This window comes from Condylura cristata, unplaced genomic scaffold (assembly GCF_000260355.1).
Source record: "Condylura cristata isolate star-nosed mole 26May11 unplaced genomic scaffold, ConCri1.0 scaffold00012, whole genome shotgun sequence".
In the NCBI taxonomy this organism is placed as follows: Eukaryota; Metazoa; Chordata; class Mammalia; order Eulipotyphla; family Talpidae; genus Condylura; species Condylura cristata.
In genome coordinates this window covers 8,250,210-8,270,773 of record NW_004567113.1, presented here as the reverse complement: position 1 = coordinate 8,270,773, position 20,564 = coordinate 8,250,210, and the positions used below count along the sequence as shown (strand labels likewise).

The following is a 20,564-nucleotide window of genomic DNA, read 5'->3' as shown; positions in this document are numbered from 1 at the left end:
AAAGTAGAGCAGAAATAAATGGAATAGAAATAAAACAACAGTCCAAAGCTTAATGAAACCAAAGTAGGTTTTTTGAAAATAATAAGCTAGAAAAACTTCTAGCTAAGATCACAAAGGGGAGAAAATCTCAAATAGGATCAGAAATTAAAGAGGATAGGGTACCACAGGCATCACAAAATTTAAAGGGTAATAAGATTACTATCAACATTTACATGCTAGTAAATTCAATAACCTAGAAGAGTTGGAAAAATTACTGTAGTTATAGGGCCCTCCCTGGTGGTGCAGCGGGTTAAAGCACTGCACTAAGAAGCTTAAGCCACTTCCCCATGAGTTTGATTCCTGCCTGCCCTGGAGGCGACCACATGGCATGGCAGACCTCTCCTGACCCACCCGCTGCTCCCCTCAGCAGTGTCTTTCCACGATCTGCCTGTTCTGCTCCCCACTCTGTCTCTGGTGAATCCTCTCACCCTCCACATCTCTGGCCTGTACCCCAGTTCTATATGAATAAATCTTTAAAAAAATTATTGTAGTTATATAATCATCTGAGATTGAATCAGAAATAGAAAACCTGAATGGACCAATCACAAGCAAGAAAACTGAAATAGCACTCAAAAATCTACAAAACAAACAAACCAAAACAAACTAGAAACCCAGCTCCAGCTGACTTTAAATTTGAGTTCTACCAAAGCTTCAAAAAGGAACTAATACTTATTCTCCTCGAATTCTTCAAAAAAACTGAGAAAGAGAATGGTTGAGAAAGAGGGAATACTTCCAAACATATTTTATGAGGCCAACATTACTCTCATACCAAACCAAACAAAGACCACACACACGCACATAAACACACATACTCTCTCTCTCTCATAGACAGAACTAAGAACAATTTCCCTAGTGAATAAGCAGAGTAATCCTCAGCAAAATCTTGGCAAACCTATTACAGAAGTGCATTAAAAGGTTTATATACCATGACCAAATGGAATTTATATCAGGAACACAGAATGGTTCTGAAGAGTCAAAGTAATATTTCACACTAATAAAAATAATGATAAAACTATATGATCTTATTAATAGATACTAAGGAAGCATTGGTAAGATTCAACATCCATTTGTGATGAAAACTCCAGAAAAACTTGGGCTAAGTGGAACATGAAGCAAAACAATAAAGGTCATATATGACAATCATCTCAGCTAACATTATTCTCAGTGATAAAAAATTGAAAATATTGGGCCCTCCCTGGTGGCACAGCTGGTTAAAGTGTAGCACTGAGAAGCGTAAGCCACTTCCGCATGAGTTCGATTCCCTGCCTGCCCCGGAGATGACCACATGGCATGGCAGACCTCTCCTGACCTACCCGCTGCTCCCCTCAGCAGTGTACTTCATCGATCTGCCTGTTCTGCTCCCCATTCTGTCTCTGGTGAATCCTCTCACCCTCCGCATCTCTGACCTGTACCCAGTTCTGTATGGATAAATAAATAAATCTTTAAAAAAAAATTGAAAATATTTCCACTAAGATTTGGTACGTCAACTACTAAAGAGAGCTGGGAGTCCTAGCTAGAGCAACTAGACAAGAGAAAGCAGTAATAGGAATCCAAATTAAGAAAGAATTAACTCTATCATTATTTGCATTGACATATAGACATAGAAAACCCCAAAGATTCCACAGAAAAATAAGCTAAATAAATCATTTAGCCAAGTGTCATGTTAAAAAATCAATACACAAACTACAGTTGCTTTCCTATATGGAAACAATGAGCTGAAAGAGGAAGAAATTAGGAAAATGATCACATTTACAATCACACCAACCAAACAAGCCAACCTAGCAGTGATCTTACCAAAGGAGGTGAAAACTCTTCACAAAGGTTATAAAACATTGTTAAAAGAAACAGAAAATAACACAAAGAAATGGAATGTGTAAAGTGATACTTTATTGTTGTTTTAATAAGCATTTCTTTAGTAACAATAGATGATGAGCATCTCTTGATGTGCCTATTAACCAATTGTATTTCTTCTCTGGAGAAATGTCTGCTTAGATCCTCTGCTAATGTAACAGTTTTTTTCTTTCTTTTTCTTTTTTTCATTTTTGTGCCCCTAAAATACATATGCTGACATCCTATTCAATATGATGGCAGGCACAAGAAGTGGGACTTTTGGGAAGTGCTTAGGTCATGAGGATTGAGTCCTAATTGATAAAATCAGTTTTCTTCTAAGGATACTCCAAGATCCCTTACCCATTCCATCACAACACACCAAATTTACACACCACACCAAATTTACTGGAGGCATGATCTTGGGATTGCTGGTCCACAGAACCATAACACATCTATCTGTTTTATGGTATTGTGTCTGTGCCATTTTGTTATAGTAGTAGAGCAGACTAGACCCAATCCTCATACACTGTTGTAAAACTGTAAACTGCTTCAGAAACCACTTCTTCAGAAAGTTAAAACACATAGTTACTATATGAGACAGCAATTCCAGGCTCAGTTTTAGACCTAGGAGAAAAGAAAATATTTGTCCATACAAAAACTAAAACATGGGTGTTCATAGCAACTTTATAATAGCCACAGAGTGGAAACAAACTAGATGTATACCAGCGGGTATACATCATCTATATAATGAAATTGATCAGCAACAAAAGGAAATAAAGTTTTATACATTCTGCACCACTGCATATTATGTTGATGAAAGTAGTTACAAAGGACATATATTGTATGATTCAATTTATTGTAATGTCTAGAGGAGGCAATCCACAGAGACGCAATGTATATTAATGGTTCTCAAAAGTTGAGAAGTGAGAAGCAGAGGTTGGAGGGATGGGGAGTAACTCCTAATAGTAAAGGTTTTCCTTTTGTATGTGAAGAAAAGTTCTAATGTTGATTAATGCTAGTTTGAGAAGTATTATCAAGAGGTATTTTGCCCCAGAAGAACGGATCAAGTGTTACTAACTACCTCCCTCAAGCATCGCTCTAAGCCAGAATTTCAAAATCATGTCTACTCAGGTGAATTAGGGATGCTTCAAGACTGAATAAGCTAATATATCAATGATGACTAAGATTTTTGGAATGTGGATTCTTTGAGAACATGTTGAAAACTCAACAAGGTAGGCATACTATTAACTGAGGAACCTAAATAATTTTGCAGAGTCGCAACATCCAAGGAAGAACTCCATGATTATAAAACCAGGATCATTTCTTAATGCTGCTGAACAGAAATTTAACAAGGTGGGGGAGGGGTGGATACTGTGCAACAACAAAAATGACTATTCAATCCTCCAATGACTTCTGTAGCTTCTGTTTCTTTAGCTACCTAAAAAAAAAATAAGAGGCCAGGTTGCCCTTGCTTTCTCACAGCACTCAATCTAAAACAGACTCAATCTAAAACAGACTGGCAACACTCCTAAAATCACCTTACCCAAATCCTACACGCAGCTCCATTTGACTCCCCTTAACACAAGGCTTTATGGTTTCTCAAGGTCTGATCTTCCTTGCTGCAATAGAAAAGCCCGCTGTGGGCTACAGGTGTGTTACGGTGGGTTTTGATTGATGAGAATAAAGCATACTAGAATCACTTGGGATGTTTAATTAGATACTCCTGGACATCATCCCTGGAATGAGTCTCAGAATAAAATCTGAACATTCCCTGATTCTGATTCATATAGTCTAAGGCGAAACCTTGAGAAATGTAGTTTTTTGAAAAAGTAGAACTTGAAAAGGATGCATAAATGTACAAATGTGAAGGACTTTCCTGTGTAAAGGAAAAAGCATGAAGAGCCTAAAGCATGAAGTTGTGGGTGCAGGGGACAGGGAGAGAATGTGGTCTGGTGCACAGCGGGTGCTCAGTAATCTAAGGTAACCAGAGGGAACCAAGCAGCCAGGCTGAACAGGTTTGGAAAGGTAAAGTGCGCATGCAAATTCCACTCATTTCTTACTCATATTTCTGACATTAACCAGCAATTCACTGATTGCTTCCATTTATAGTCACTTATTTTTCAGGAGGCAAGTTTAACTTCTCCTTAAATAATACTATTTTTGTGACTCTAATAAATCTACCCTCCAAGGAACTCATTCTCTTACATTTGTCTGTGTTGCTCAAAACTCATTACCAGCCAACAAAGCAACACAAAAACAAAAATTAAAATTAAAAGTCCCCTACAGGACAGCTCCATGACCTAAAAAGAAATCACTAGATTTCAATGTTGAAAGTTACCAAATTTTTAAAAATTTCCAGTGAATAATCTAGGGACAGGAAGTATCCTGGGACAGGGACAAGACAGGAATAAGGACAAGAGGCTTGCTGTTCCCATGAGCTTGTCCACAAAAGGTTAAACACTTGATGACTCTAGGTCCTACATCATGCTGCCATACACTTCCTTGGATCATTTTTGTTTGTTTTTTGTTTTACCATTTCTGAGCTGTATCTCTCCAGTGTATCATGTTGGCTGCTATGGGAAAGTGGAGCGTTAAAAGAATCAGAAGACGGCCCTCCCTGGTGGTGCAACGGGTTAAAGCACAGCACTGAGAATCTAAAAGCCACTTTTGCATGAGTTCGATTCCCGCCTGCCCCGGAGGTGACCACATGGCGTGGCAGACCTCTCCTGACCTGCCTGCTGCTCCCCTCAGTAGTGTGCTTTGTAGATCTGCCTGTTCTGCTCCCCACTCTGTCTCTCTTGAAGCCTCTCACCGCCCTTGAGCCTCTGGCCTGTACCCAGTTCTGTATGCACAAATAAATAAAAAAATAAAATAAAAATAAAAAATCAGAAGACAAAGGGGTCCCAGTCCTTGAGGGCAGATCAGCGGCACAACCTCCAACACACGTTCACCTGAGAGAAGGTCCTGAGCCCCCAAGACCACAAGCTGCAGCTGATTGGGGCTAACGAAAAAGGACTTTGGCTAATCCCACTCTCCTTGCTTTCCTAGTCAATAAAGATTTTCCTGTGTTCTCAAACCCCATTCCCAAAACCTACATAGACCCCTAGCTTGGTCCTATTCTGGAATCTCTTCTGTCCAGAGGGGCCTCCTCTCAGCACTTTTTTCTTGCATTTTCTCTAATCTACAAATGCTCATTCCTTGCCTGCCCTCACCAGTGAAGCCCTCTTTTCAATCTTGACCAGGGGGTCTCAAGAGCTCTTCCAGGGCTTGGGAGCCAGCCCCCTCGGTCCTGGAGACGGCAATCCATAGGCTGCTAGCCTACCTCTGTTTTGTGGGTTAGGAAGGGATCAAACTGAGCGGCTGTGGGAACCTGACAAAAGTAGCAAGGAGTTGTACTGCACTCCAAATTGCCAAACTAAAGACTACTAAAATTGGCGGTCATGGACAAGGTGTCTACCTTCCAGAAAAAAACACTTACAATCTCACAAAACTAGAAAAGCATGTCTTTTCCATTGTGCCAGATAGTGAAAGGCTACAATTTTGAGGAAGGCAAATTTGGGCTTGGGTGGGGAATGGAAGAAGTCAGAGACTTAGAATCAAAATCTGTTTTCTGCAGTACTATCGCTGAGGTCAGTTATTTTGAAACATTCTGGCAATAATGTGGTTTTTGCAAATAAATGAAGTATTACTACCCTACTTGTTTTGTTAACGACAAAGGTTAGGCATGGATGCTGAGGTGTTGGAAAATTTAAGGGACAAACGTTTCAATGTTCAAAGAAATATACAAAAAAGGAAAAGAAGAGAAAAGAAAAGAAGAAGAAAGAGAAAAGAAAAGGAAGGAAGGAAGGAAAGCTATTTACGATCCCTGGGTAAAAAAGTGCTTAGGGATGAAGGTGCAGCTTCCCGGAACCTTCTTGCAGGCAGGCGGTCGTGTAGGGGGCAAAGGCGGGCTGCAGCGGAGCCTGGTGCACAGGTGGCGGCATTCAACCATTTAGAAGAGAGAAAAACGTGTGCCATCTCCGTTTGGAGCAAATCAAGGGAGTCTTTGTCAAATTACAACTGCATCACCACCGAAAAGGAGGGAAAGAAAGGGGCGGTGGGAGATCCACCCGTGCGTCACCCCCCACACCTCTGGCTTCCCACAGGGGCAAGTGGGCTTTGCCCTGGGGACGCTCTTGCAGAGCCCGCGATTCCCAGAGCATTTCCCCTGGAAGGGCTGAGGGAGACCCAGGTGACCGCGCCCCGCCCCGCGGGTGGGTGTCGCGGAGAGGAAGCCCCAGTCTGACCGAGAGACGCGCTCCTGTCCTCCTCCGGCAGCCGCGGCCGCTCGCTCCTACCGTGGCTCACGCAGCTCGCTCCGGCTGTCGGGTCCCAGCCGGAGGGCGGGCGCTGGGCTCCCAGGAGCGGCCGCCGCTGGGCGCGGGTGCCGAGACCGCTGTTTGTAAACACGCTCCACGTGCGCTCGCCCTGCCCCATTCGCGGGCCGCCCAGCCGCCAGAGGATGCACGGCCTTCACGCCAGCCCTCGGAGAGTGCAATCCGACTTTCATTACACCTGAGGTTAAGTCTACCGGCGCCTCACCCTCCGCGCGGGGCCACCGAGAGAAGGGCCAAATGCTATGGGTTTGTACCGCCCCCTGCTGGCCGTGGAAGCCATTGGCAACGTGGAATAGTAGGGTCCTTAGCGGAACCCAGGCCGCGCGGAGGACGCCACTGAAACCGGCCCCAGCCCTGCCCCCAACCCCGCCCCCAGCCCCGCCCCTCCCGCCCGCTCGCCGGTGTCCCCGCCCCCGAGACGCGCGCGCTCGCCCGCGCAGGCCCCGCCCCCTTGCCGACACAACGTTCCTGCGGGGGCGCGCGCGTGCTCCCTAATCCCCCGCCTTCCGGCTCCGGCAGCGACGCGAGCCCCTTGCTGCCGCCGCCGCCACCGGTGTCAGCGTCCCTCGAGAGACTCCATTTGCTCTCTGGGCGACCTGGCTGCCGCACAGGCAGGTGGAGCGCGATGCCCCCGACCCGCAGCCTGGCGTCTCTTGCGCCTGGCGGCCGCTCGCTCGCCGGCTGACCGCGGCGGTGACACCCTGGTCGCCGGCGTCCACGGAGGAATCCGGGCTCCCTCCGCGTGAGCAGAGACGTCCCGCGCGCCGGAGCTCGCCCTGCGGGGAGAGGCCCCGGCTCACGCGGCTTCTCTCTGACCTCTTAATTTCAGGAGGTAGGCAATTGAGGTCTCTCTCTGTCACTCCAGATGTTGCCTGCAAACATTATTTGTCGTCTTTAAGCCAGAACAACTCCAGGAGGCGGTAATTTTCGTAACATAGTTGCAGGCTAGATGTGGGTAAGACCACAGACCCTGATATTGAAAAAAACTGTTTTTGGTGTTTTCCTTTAGGTTTGGGAAGCTCGGAGTTCCTATACAGCCCCCCACAGGAACTACTTCCATTGACCCTTGGAGGATCATCTCTCACCAGGATTATTGTAACATCTCACGGAGCCTTGCACCCCATGCCCTCTACCATTGGTCCTGATTTCTACCAATGAAGTGTTCTGATGCTTTCTTTAGTCACGCGACACCAGTTTTTTGGCCACCTTTTTCCTTTCCAGTTGCTAAATACATTAGGTTTGTGTGGTGGTAAAGTACAAAGTCCCTGCCTGCCTACTTTTGCCTTATTTGCACCGCTCACTTCTGTCCCGCTTGGCTTTACCGTGCTTCCCTGTAATTTCCATAACCACTCACTTGGGTACTTTATACAGCCCTGCCTAGAAGACACAGCACGCCACACATGCTCTGCTTAACAAAAACAGCAGTTCAAGGTCGAGCTTTCCCATTATGTTTTTCATTATGTCAAGTCTACAAGTCCTATAGACTTTAACCGTTTATACCCTGGTACAGTTTCCATATACTCCCACCTGAGTTGTAGTTCCTTTAGCAAAGAACGTCCCCTGTGATGATGGCAAGAGCAATCAAACAGGCTGTCAGATTGTTGTGGAGACCTTGCTGATTACAATATTGGTTGCAATTGCCATTGAATTTGCAGTTCATGAAAAGAGGGAAAAAAGAATATAGAAGAACTACTTCTTGCTGTAAGAACTTTGTAAGTTTCAAAACAAAAGTAAAGAGAATCACAGTGGCCTTAACTAGATTGACCAGCACACTTTTCATCTAGGTCCTGGGGGTAAGGGGGAGGGAAATAAGAGAGGGATTCTAAGACTGTACTTTCCAGTAACATTGTGTACAAATCTTAAGTGTTAAATATCTTATTCTAGTAATTGTCCAATATATCAGACATTTAAAATGCTGGGAAAACGTAAGCGTGTAGTGTTGACAATTAAAGACAAGCTTGACATTATTAAGAAACTTGAGGAAGGTATGCCTTTCAAAAAACTTTCTGTGTTGTATGGCATTGGTGAATCCACAGTTCGTGATATTAAAAAGAACAAAGAAAGGATAATAAACTATGCAAACAGTTCAGACCCTACAAGTGGGGTATCTAAACGTAAATCTATGAAGTCATCAACATATGAGGAACTTGATAGAGTTATGATAGAGTGGTTTAACCAACAGAAAACAGAGGGCATTCCTGTATCTGGAACGATTTGTGCAAAACAAGCCAAATTCTTTTTTGATGCTTTGGGGATGGAAGGTGATTTTAATGCATCATCTGGCTGGCTAACTCGATTTAAGCAGCGCCATGGTATTCCAAAGGCTGCTGGTAAAGGGATAAAATTAAAAGGAGATGAAACTGCTGCTAGTGAATTTTGTGGTAACTTTCAGGAATTTGTTGAGAGAGAGAATCTACAACCTGAGCAAATTTATGGGGCTGATCAAACTGGATTGTTCTGGAAATGTCTGCCATCAAGGACATTAACTTTTGGAACTGAGCAAAGTATTTCTGGCTACAGGTCAAGCAGAGAGAGAATAATTATCATGTGTTGTGCAAATGCCACAGGTTTACACAAACTTAATCTTTGCGTTGTGGGAAAAGCAAAAAAGCCACGTGCGTTCAAAGGAGCTGACCTTTCAAACCTTCCTGTCACTTATTTTAGTCAGAAAAGTGCATGGATAGAGCATTCTGTTTTCAGACAGTGGTTTGAAAAATTCTTTGTACCACAGGTGCAGAAGCATTTGAAATCTAAAGGGCTTCTAGAAAAAGCAGTACTACTTTTGGATTTTCCCCCAGCACATCCAAATGAAGAATTGTTGAGTTCAGATGATGGCAGAATAATTGTGAAATATTTGCCACCAAATGTCACAAGTCTGATTCAACCAATGAGCCAGGGAGTTCTAGCCACAGTGAAAAGATACTACCGAGCAGGACTTATCCAGAAATACATGGATGAAGGAATTGACCCAAAAATGTTTTGGAAGAATTTAACAGTATTAGATGCAATTTATGAAGTTTCCAGAGCTTGGAACATGGTAAAATCAAGTACCATAACCAAAGCATGGAAAAAACTTTTCCCTAGCAATGAAGAGAGTTCGGGAATGAACATTGATGAAGGAGCCATCTTAGCAGCTAACTTAGCAACAGTTTTACAGAATACAGAAGACTGTGAACATGTTGGCATTGACAATATTGATCAGTGGTTAGACTCTCACAGTAATGACTCAAGCTGTCAGGTGTTAACTGATAGTGAAGGTATTGAAAACCAGGCAAAGCCTGCTGGGCAAAAGTCTTACAATAAGACTAGAAAAACAGAACTGAATCCAGAGAAGCATATTAGCCATAAAGCTGCACTTGAATGGACCGAAAACTTACTGGGGTACCTAGAACAACAAGATGATATGCTTCTGTCTGATAAACTGGTGTTGCGGAGGCTTCGAACCATAATAAGAAGAAAACAGAAGATCCAAAATAACAAAAATCACTAATAATGCTCTTAAGGATTTTGGCATATCTGGACCTTTGTGACTATGTGCGGTAGAACTTAATGATCTTGTTTGAAGTGCTGTGGATACAAGGCCAAATATATTTTATAAACTATTTTAGAATTAGATGCCATTTTTGAATTACTTAAATTACTGTGCTTTATGTCAACTCTAGTAAGCCAGCATTGACATGTACCTTGTCGACTGTTTCTAATCTGTATTAGACTAATTAGATCATAAGGTACCTGAAGGCAGGGATCTTGTGTCTGTTTTGTGCCTGAATTTCATTGTGTCTAATACAGGGTCATGTACACTATAGGCAATCAATAAATCTTACTAAATTGAGTTTTTGACTTTCTCTTAACTTCATTTTCCATATTGTAATGTTTAGGGGTAAGTTTTCATTGCCATGATTTTTCTACCTTCTGAACATTTTGGAACGCAAACCAAGATTATGTTTAAGGTCTTTTACTATGCAAGCAGAGAACTGCAGGAAAATAAAGCTCAAATATGGTATTCTCTATCAGCAGTATTTGGGTAATCAGCAATTCATATTGTTCATCTCTCTGATATGGAAGAACAAAGGTTAAAAGTCCCCAGGAAAAGGACTTGTACTTCACTTTTAGTCCTTATGACAATAGCAAGAATTCCAGTTGTGAAAGAATGCCATTTCTATTTCTGAAAAATATTGCTGTCAGTTCCCAAAACATTCCATTTAGAAGAGGCAAACATTAAATTTTATTGTTATTTGGATCTTTTATTAGATATATATGCAGAGATATGTCAAAAATGACATATACCCGTGTGTAGATATGTCAATAGTTTTTACTAAGCTATTTGGTGTTTACGTAATACTTTAAAACATACAAAGTGTCATTTGCTTGCATGTTGCATATTTTTCTCAGAGAAACTAGTATTGAGAATAGAAGCATCAGATAATTTGTGGAACTTACATATGAACGGCAGCCTAATTAAATAGAAAGTTTCTGTGGACCAGCCGGGCTACTGTGTGTCCATGTGCCAGTTACCTGACCTAGCTATGAAGTAGAGATAATACCTATCTCAGAGAGCTTTTGTGAAAAGTAGTTGTCATATGGATTTAAATAATAAGGGCTTCGAACATCTGGCTCAAAATAAGTCCTCTTTAATGTTAAATGTTACTGAGTTGCAGAAGTATGCTACACAGATCCAGGATATGACTGCTAAGATGTAGCTGAGTTAGGAAAATTCTCTTACAGAAAGTGAAATAAAAGAGAGACAACTAATTTCAACTGAAATTCAACTAAAAGGTTAATCCAATTAAATAAGTTACTGCCACCTACTGCCGGTACCTTGAGGTAGGCAGACATATTTATGGTTGAATTATAGCAGGAAATGGAATTGTACTTCCCCTGATACAGGCCTGTTAGCACTCTGCTAGTGAAGTAAATGTTGACTTTGTTTATGGAAAATAATATATTGCTAATAATGTAATAATTCACTGAAGTGATAATACAGTAACCATGATATATAATAAAGTAGTTAAGAGTAGGACACTTGAAATATTTTGTCAAACTAAACTAAACACATCAATATGAAAGTGAGAATGAAAGAGTTAATACATGAGATCCTGGTTATTGTAAGTAGGTCAAAGCAGATGGTTGTAATTTGATTTGAAATTTTAAAGCCACTGTCTGCTAATTCTTCATGAGACTATCATTATGACTCAGAAGTCTTCCTTTTCAACTGAATCTTTGGATTCAAGAAAGACCTTTGAGAAAATCTTTAAAAATATACTTTGGGAGAATTTATACATTTTTACAAACACATTTGTTTCAGTACAGTTATTTTCACCTACCAGATAGGTTGGTAATGAGACTATGAGGATATGAGATTATGGGTAAATTTGAGGGTATTTGACTTCTGGAGTCTAAGGATTCTCAAACTTGGTAATATAATGACTTACCTTTGAATACTGCTTTGCATTTTTCACTGAACTGTAACAAAGCCTCAAACTTCCTTCAATCATGACATTGAAATGGTTTAATCTGGTGTTTTATAATAAGCACTAATATAAGCTGTGCATTTTAATTCCATAATTTAATAAAATACAAGGGTATTGCCCTTTTCAAGGTACTGTGGCATGTTAATTAGATCTTCTGGGAGGATGCATTGTCTTTTCTTGGGTAGCTACATGCTCCTTATATATATCCTGGCTTGAGGCACAAAATAATGCTCTTTCATTTCACTTTGTGCACATAAAAAAGAAAATATATACAAATCCTGACTATTGGTTATGACTTATAAAATGTGTATTTTAAAAGAGGATTTGTAAGACTAATAGAACTTAAGCCAACTGGAAAGTGTTTTGCACTGAGTATATGGATATTTTTAATTGTGAAGCAGGAACTTTTACTCTTTCATGATTCAGTCTCAGCAATACAAGATTGATTAAAAAATAATTGAGCGCTCAATAAATGTAATAGAGTTGGCAGGCCCTAGATCAGTTGTCAGGATTAATTCAAGTACAATTATAAGATTATAACTGTGCTCTTGTTCTGGAATTCTTTTTAGTTTCAGTCTGGTTTCAGATTGAGTATGTAGTTGCTTTATTAATTTTCCAGATTTGGGGGGATCCTGGTGGACTGAATGGTACAGCTGATATGAAGCAGAACACATGGTCACAGGCTGAGACAATCTGCCTTCAGATGTGTCTGGAACCCCCACAGCCCCTGTGAGGGTTTTATGCTTCACAGCTTTAATGTTACAGATTAAAGCTATGACTTGCACTCCAAATTTATGTCCATTTATTACCTTATTTTTTCCACAAAACTGACATTTTCTTAAATACTTCATAGGTAAAAGGGTGGCAGGGTAGTTGCACGTATTCCAGTTGTGCATAGGTACCAGCTATTACGCAGCCTTGCAGTTTTCATTGGCAACCCTGGTCTCTAATCCGTGGCTAAGGACTGAAACAGCCTTTCCTTCATAGTGACTCGGTGCCAAATTCCAGAAACCTCAGCACCCCTGTTGAGGTCTAGGGCTCTGCCCTTTCCTTGGGGACACTGGCTAGCATGGTGTCTGCAGAGGTAGGAAGGAGGCACTAAGTTCCCCAGCCCTGTAAGATTACAGCATGTGCTATAAACCCCTATAAGGACCCACTGGTAAAAATAAACAGATGGGGTCTGCTGTCTGCAATGTGGGGTAACAGGGCATAAAGAGAAATGGATTCTTTCTTTCAAGCAGCTAAATACACACTTATAAGATGATGAGCTTATCTACTGAATGCAAATATGCAAACTGCTGGTGCAAATGCAATGAATTTGACCTAGTTGTGAAAAAGCAACACTAGCACTGTCCCCCATTTAACTTGTGAGTCCAGGGGCCACAGGATCTGATTTACCCAGGAACATCCTGGGTAAAGTTATCCTAAAGTAAGTATTACAATACCCTTTTGACTCTCCAAGTGTCACAGTTCAGAAAAGATAGTAGATGGTTTCCTGTGAGTGATTCAGAGAAGGGAGTTAATTTGCCCAAGGTTACACAGAAGGAAGTAGAAGGTGTATCCCTCAGCCCTACACAATGTGACCTAATGGTCACAGGCATGGACTCTTCTCCAGATGGTAAACCTTGAGGGCCAGACTGCACTGCACACTGGAGCCCAGTATAGCACCTGTCTCCTTGACACTAAACGAAATCATGATTGAAAGTCTCTTTCTTGGAGGGCAAGGGGTTCTCTCAGTTGATATGCTAGGCATAATGCGGTAGGTTCCAAAATTCTATGTCTTTGTTGTAATAACAAATCCCTGTGGAGGATGACTCATTTCACAGGGCTACGGCCAAAGGGAGCTGACCGAGACCCAACCAAATACTCCAATCTGACACAATGACAACTAGCTGAGCCTTTGCCAGAAGCTATGATTTGCCATCCCTCCAGTCACACCCCATATCCATGCTACTGGAATTAGCGAGACATTCAGCCTTCCTTAAAAGTATACTTTTAATATCCAGAAATGTCCTGTACATTCAAATGCAGAGAATGTATCATTTCTCAGGTACCTGAAATACTGTAGGTAAGGGTATATATAGAAAGACCTTGAACAAAGCTCCATGTACTCAGCGTATATGGCCGTCAGGAAGGGCATGTTTTAAATTCTCTTCTGAAGGAAAGACAGAGGAAGGACTGGGGAATGGATCAGTCTTGTTTCCACAGGCCCCAGGCTGCCTACATCCTTTTGAATAGAGTCACTTGGTGGGGAGGGGTTGTCAAGTCCATCCTTGTTCCCTGCTCCTCACTGTTCCTTCTTGTTGGGTCATCCCCAGCTGCCATGACTTTCAGGCACAGTCAAGAACATACTTGTTTAGTGTAATTTGGAAAGCCAGCAACGTAAGGCGCTATATATACACAATGAAAGGTATAAGGCATACTGTCTGCATTTATGGTCAGCCTAAGGATGAATATGAACATACTTAGTATAGTTTGCTTTATGGAACTTTAGGTGTGACTTAAACTATTTCCAGAGTACTGAACACAAATCTTTGGAGGTTTTTATTTTCATAGTAATTCTGTAATCAGATTATCAGTTATTACTGTCAAGTAGAGCTTAAGGAAGCACCAGCACCCTCCAGGAAGGAATCCTGCCTGAATCTGGCTGGAGCAACAGGCTTAGCAAACAGGCCCTTAAATTTGAAAACAATGATGTGCTGGCTCCATTGTCTGGCAGGGACCTCAGTGAATTAGTGTATTGTTGAGCTTGACGTTTCATGTAAGAACCATCCAGAGAATCTCCATCAGAGTTCCTACCTGCCCCAATAAGGACACAAATGCCAAGAGCCAGGATTCTGAGAACGAGGGAGGAGATAAAGGGTGAGGAAGGACAATATGTTTCATTCAAGTGACCACCCATCCAGGAGGGAAGGAACTATAAAAGTCCAGCTGTTCATAGAGTCTTCCAAGACTGCTCCCTTGTCTGGCACTTTCATCCCTAGTGAACTATCACTTGCCTCACCTGGTGCTGCATGAAATTCCTTTCTTGTAGGACACTAAGAACACAACTTGCCGCTCCTTATTTGCCACTGTAATGAATTACCTCACTGAGAGGTGACGTACTAGAGTCACTGTGGTTGGCTGGGGCTTGAGTGAACTTGGGAGATTCCAACAGTACTGTTGGTATGGCATTTTGTGGGGAAGAATTATTTTTGTCTTAATGATGCCTATTAGAATCTATGGAATAAGTTAATTTTGTATAAATCTTTATTCAAGATTTATTTATGCATACAAGAACTGGGGTGTAGGCCAGAGGTATGGCGGCATGAGAGGATTCACCAGAGACAGAATAGGGAGCAGAAAAGGCAGATCCACTGAAATACACTGCTAAGGCGAGCAGCAGACAAGACAGAAGGGATCTGCTATGCCATGTATGTTAGCTCTCGAAACTGGGATGGAACTCTCATGAGTTCCATCATAAGTGGTGATAGCTGGATAGTGCCAAGACTTTAAGCTTTGTGCCACCAGGTAGGCCCCCAGTTTTTCATAAATTATATCTGTCTTTTGAAAATAGAACTAGAAGTAATGGAGTATGCAAATGTTTTCCATTCAATACTCAACCATGAAAAGGAATGAAATCTCATTTGTGAGAATATGGATGGACATTAAGAGTATCGTGCTAAAGCAAATAAGTCAGAGAAAGTAAATACCATTTGACTTAACTTACATATGTGACACATGGATAGATAGGTAGCTAGATAGAGAGATGAATAGATAGATACTAAATAAAAATTATGGCAAGAAAACAGATTGGTGGTTACCAGAGTGCAGAGGGCTAGGGAATGAGCGAAATGGGTTAAGAGGATGAAGAGATACAAACTTCCTGTAACAAAGTAAAAAAGCCACTGAGATTTAATGCACAGCATGGGGACTATAATCAATTATATTGCAAATATGAAAGTTACTTATAAAAGATGGTCAATCAACATAGTTTGGTGAATATTTTCCCATACAAACAAATATTGAGTTACTGTATATACAGCTGAAACTAAAATGTCAATTTTACTTTAGTGGAAATAATTTCATTCAGGTTTATATTTATAAAAGCATATTTATGTTATATATGAATATGCAAAAGTTAAATATTAAAAATTAAAAAAAAATATTAAATATTATGTTCTATTCAATAGGGTGTCTTTTTAATCATCTTATATTTTCTTTCACAGTACAAAAGTTTTTTAACTTGAGGCTTTTTCTGTTCATGACTTCATATTTTTTGGATAGATGCCCAGGAGTCCATCTCTCCAAAAGGAGGCAGGGCACTTCAGGTAAAGTAGGTAAAGCTACTAGGTAGAGCTGATGTAGGTTGCTCCAGTAACGGTGACAGTGACAGCAAGGAAGCTTCAGGATCAAGCAGAGAGCTGCTAACAGGTGACGCAGCTGACATCACCCTGCAGGTGTTCAGGAGGCAGTTGGAGCATCACAGAGGCTGTGTTTTCAGGAATTTAGAATTAAACCCTCTGACAATGCTGACTCTTCCAATCCATGAACAGATATATATATCTTCCCATTTATTTGTGCTTGCTTCTATTTCTTTTAAAAATGCTTTATAGTTGTCCCTGGAAAGGTCCTGCACCTCCTTTGTTAGATTTATTCCCAGGTTATTTATTTGCATATTTTTTGATCAGACTGTAAATGGGATGCCTTTCTTAGTTTTTTCTTCAGGTCAATTATTTGTATATAGAAAGCGCCTGATTTTTGTGTTGATTTTGTTTCCTGCCTCTTTGCTGAACTGGTTTATTTACATTAGTTTTTGGATGGCGTCTTTGGGGTTCTCTCTGTATGGTGTCATATCATTTACAAAGCATGATAGTTTTACTTTGTCTTTCTCAGTTTGGATACCTTTTACTTATTCTCTTGACTAATTGCTATAGTTAGGACTCCTAATACTATGTTGAATAGTAGTGTGCTGCACTACTATTGCAGTGAGAGCGGACATCCTTGTATTTACAAGATCTTAATGGAAAGTCTGTCTTTCAGAATGATATAAGCTATGGATTTGTCATATGTAGTTGATTATTATGTTAAGATATTTTCCAGTTAATCCATTTTTCAAGGGTATTCATCATAAATGGGTGCTGAATCTTATCTTGTGCTTTCTTAGCATATGCTGATAAGACCATATCATGGCAGTTTTGAATTCTGCATCTGATAGGAAGAGGAGCTCTTCCATGTCTTTCTGATTGGGTGTTTGAGATTTCTTATCTCTGTATTGTATAGTAATCCCCTAAGGATTCAGGTTGCTATTAGTTTTTTTTTGTTTGTTTGTTTTTTTATCTTCCACTTATTTACTTTCTGAATAGCAAGGGTACAGATGTTCTACTTTTCCAGTATGTGGTGCTGTGTAGAGATATCAATCTGTAACTTTATCTTCAATGAGTGGAAGAGGGTTCTGGTGGGGTTCATCACTCATGAGAATGCTGTGCATGGACTTGACTCATGCCTATGACACTGCTGCTAGTCTTCCTTCCTGGATCTCAGACTCATATCTCTTTAGTCTGCAGGCTGGGCCTCTGGCACAGCCCTGGTATTTTCCAGTATGGCTTTGCTGTATCTACCTACTTCTGTGGAGGTAATGGGGGCAGGGATTCCTCCTTTCTGAGCTTTGCTTTCTTTACTTAGATGCTCTGTATGCCTGGATCACTACAGTACTCAGGCCTGTATTTCCTGCAGGTAGATCCACAGCAAACACCTTTGCCCTTCCTGCAGGCATGTATATGAAGTGTGGTTTCTACCTCAGCAAGCTCTGTTTTCTCCAGTTCACTCTTTTGTTTTGCTCAGAATTCAATTTCCTCTGTGTCTCTTCTGTCACACCTGGTCAGTGTTGGTATCTTGTGGTTGTGAGGTACTCTGGCTTTACACCATATCATGGGAATCTCTGAGTCCAGTCCCTATCTGGATTTCTCAGTGTATTCTCCCCACAGCAAAGCAGAGAAATTCCTCTGACACTGTCTTCCTGGTCAGTCTCTGGACTTTTAGCTTCATTCTATTCATCTATGTATCTATTTTTGTTCCAATACCAGGCTGTTTTTAGTTCGTATTTTTTATAGTAATTTTGAAGTCAGGTAACATGATACCTCCACTTTTCTCCTTTTTTCTGTGTTGTTTTTTAATTCAAGTTCTTTTGTGGCCCCATAAAGATGTCAGTATTTTTATTCTATTTCTTTGATTTTAATGAATATTGCATTCAATTTACATATCATTTTAGACAGGATAATTATTTTGATTATGTCATTATCCTCATTCATGAGCATAGACTGAGATCCTTCATCTCCTTATGCTGCTATTGAAGTTCTTTAATAACAGCTTGTAGTTCTTGTTGTACAGTTCTTTTACTTCCTTAGTTAGGTTGATTACAAGTTATTTAATTTATTTGAAATAATTATGGAGTTATTTTTCTTAATTTCTTTTGTTTCTTGTTTATACAAAGGCTATGGATTTTGGCATGTAGATTTTGTAAGTTGCTACTTTGCTGTCTCCTTTATTTCTAATAAAATTTTGATGGAGTCCTTAGGATTTTCAATATCTAATATATTTCCTGCCAATAGTGATAGCTTTGCTTCTTCTTTTCTGACTCAAACCTCTAATAGTAAATTAACACAAGTGGTGACAATGGGTATCTTTGTTTGGTTCCTGATCTTAAGGGAAAAACCCTCAATTTTTTCCCTTGGGTCTTATCTTAGTTATGGGTTTGTAGTATATTGCCTTTTTATGTTGAGGTAGGGTCCTTCTATTCCCATCTTGTTTAGCATTGTAATCATAAATGGGTGCTAAATCTTGTCAAATACTTTTATTAATTCATTAATAATATCATGTGATTTTTATCTTTACTTTTGTTGCTATGATGCTTTATATACATTGATTTACATGTATGTTAAACCATTCTTAAACATCTGGGATAAATCCCACTTGATCATAGATAATGTGGGATTTGTAGTTCACTATTGAAATTGCTTTCCTAACATTTTTATTGTTGATTTTTGTACTGATATTCATTGGGGATATTGGCCTATAATTTTGACCATTTGGTTTCAATATTAGGATAAATTGGCATCATGAACTGTGTTAGGGAGCATTAGCTCTTGTATTTTTACAAAGAATTTTAGCAAGATGGGCATTAACTTGTAGTTAAAGATTTGATTTGATAAAATTCATTGGTTTGGTCCTAACCTTTTATTTTGGGGAAGATTCTTTTTTTAATTTCTATTTTTGTATTTGTTTGCTCAACTCATCCTTTTCCTCCTGGGCTAGTCTTGGTAGACTATATTTATCTAGCAATTTGTCCATTTCTTCAAGGGTTTTAATTTACTGACATGTACTTTTTCATATTGATCTCTTATGGTCTTTTGTATCTCTACAATATTTGTAATGATTTCTTTCATTTGTGATTCTCTTTCTTGGTATTTTTATTTTAACTCAGCTAAAGATTTGTCTATTAATCAGCTCTTTTTTGCATTTTTCCATTCCTGATACAAAATATATGGTATACATTTTAAAAGTGCTTCTCCAAATCTCTGACACTGACTAGCTATCTATAGTTCTGATATTAACTAATAGAGTTGGATTCCCCAGGTAAAAGGACTCCACTCCACAAAACTGCCCTCCCTAGATGTTAGTCCTTGTTATACACACTTCAGTCTGACTTGCTAGAAAGTTGAGAGACCCCCATTATTACTACAGTTTAGTATAAGGTATACAAATGAACAATACATCTAGAGAGATAGAGATATAGAAGTTAAGGTACAAAAGAATCCTGAATATAGGATCTAGATGTTTCACCTTCTGGGTACATGGCTGCATTTGGCAAATTAGGAAATTAGGATTTTTTTAATGGAGTTTTAATTGTATAGGATTTATGGAAATTAATTGCATGAATAAATCATTGGCCTTTAGGATTAATTCAGATTGCCCAGAGATTGCCCAGCTCCCACCCTTAGCCCCTAGCTGCAAAGTTGAGCTAAATATTTCAAGCTTCTAATCAAAGCAAACAGCCCTCATTCTAAAGATCTTTAAGACTCAACAAAAATCTCATTAGAACAATAATCACTCTTACCACTAAGAATTTCCAAGATAACATAAAGGGAAAGGAAAGAATGAGAAGACACAAATAAGTGGGAAAGCAAAAGTGTTAAGTGTTTGAAGAAGAGTCAAAGAAGATTGAAATAGAGAGAGAGAAAAGTAGTTCCCCTTTCCTGAAGGAGAAGTTTGGAGCAGGCTGTAGCAACCTTGAGTCCTCATCGTCATCTTATTTTTCAGTGTTTTAAAATGACACATGTACTCATTGCAAAGCTGTGATTAAAAAGTCAGATAATAAAAAACACTACAAGTGTTGGGAGTTTGTTTAGCTTTCTATTTCTACATATCCGTACTCCAGTTAAGCCACCTTATTCCTACCTTATTCCTCTAGCTGACAGTGAACAGAGATTTGTTCTAGAACACCATCCTTTGGTAGTTAATTTTAACTTTCTTGGTCCTTATTGTGATTTCTGTAAATGAAACTTTACCCTTTTTTATGTGACTGGCCCCTTCTCTTCATTTTATCATTCATTTATTTTACTAACAGTATTTTGAAGATTTACAATGTACCTTAACAAATTTAGGCACTAAGATAGCAGAGATCTTAAATGACTATATCCCATCCCTGAATAATCCTGTTAAATAAATATTGGTTGAGAGAATGAATCAATGTCATATTGAGTACTACATAATGTGATGAAAAGTTTTATTCTCAAGGATCTAACAATGAAGGAATGGGAAAATATATATTCAAATATTTATAGTGAGAAATTATTTAATGAAAGTCATA

General features: G+C 39.9%; 2 protein-coding genes across 2 annotated transcripts in view; one reads left to right on the top strand and one right to left on the bottom strand.

Annotated features, from left to right (window-relative positions):
* Nucleotides 1-20,564, bottom strand: part of FAM13A (family with sequence similarity 13, member A) — a 438,275-nt gene that overhangs the window by 254,830 nt on the left and 162,881 nt on the right. The window lies entirely within an intron of this gene.
* TIGD2 (tigger transposable element derived 2) lies at nucleotides 6,779-10,094 on the top strand. The gene is made up of 2 exons (XM_004681126.2): nucleotides 6,779-7,077; nucleotides 7,255-10,094. The coding sequence occupies exon 2, from the start codon at nucleotides 8,158-8,160 to the stop codon at nucleotides 9,733-9,735; it is 1,578 nt and encodes a 525-aa protein (XP_004681183.1). The 5' UTR covers nucleotides 6,779-7,077; nucleotides 7,255-8,157; the 3' UTR covers nucleotides 9,736-10,094.

Bases quoted from the DNA above. Each gene is read 5' to 3' on its own strand.
- TIGD2 (XM_004681126.2), top strand. From the start codon at position 8,158: ATGCTGGGAAAACGTAAGCGTGTAGTGTTGACAATTAAAGACAAGCTT.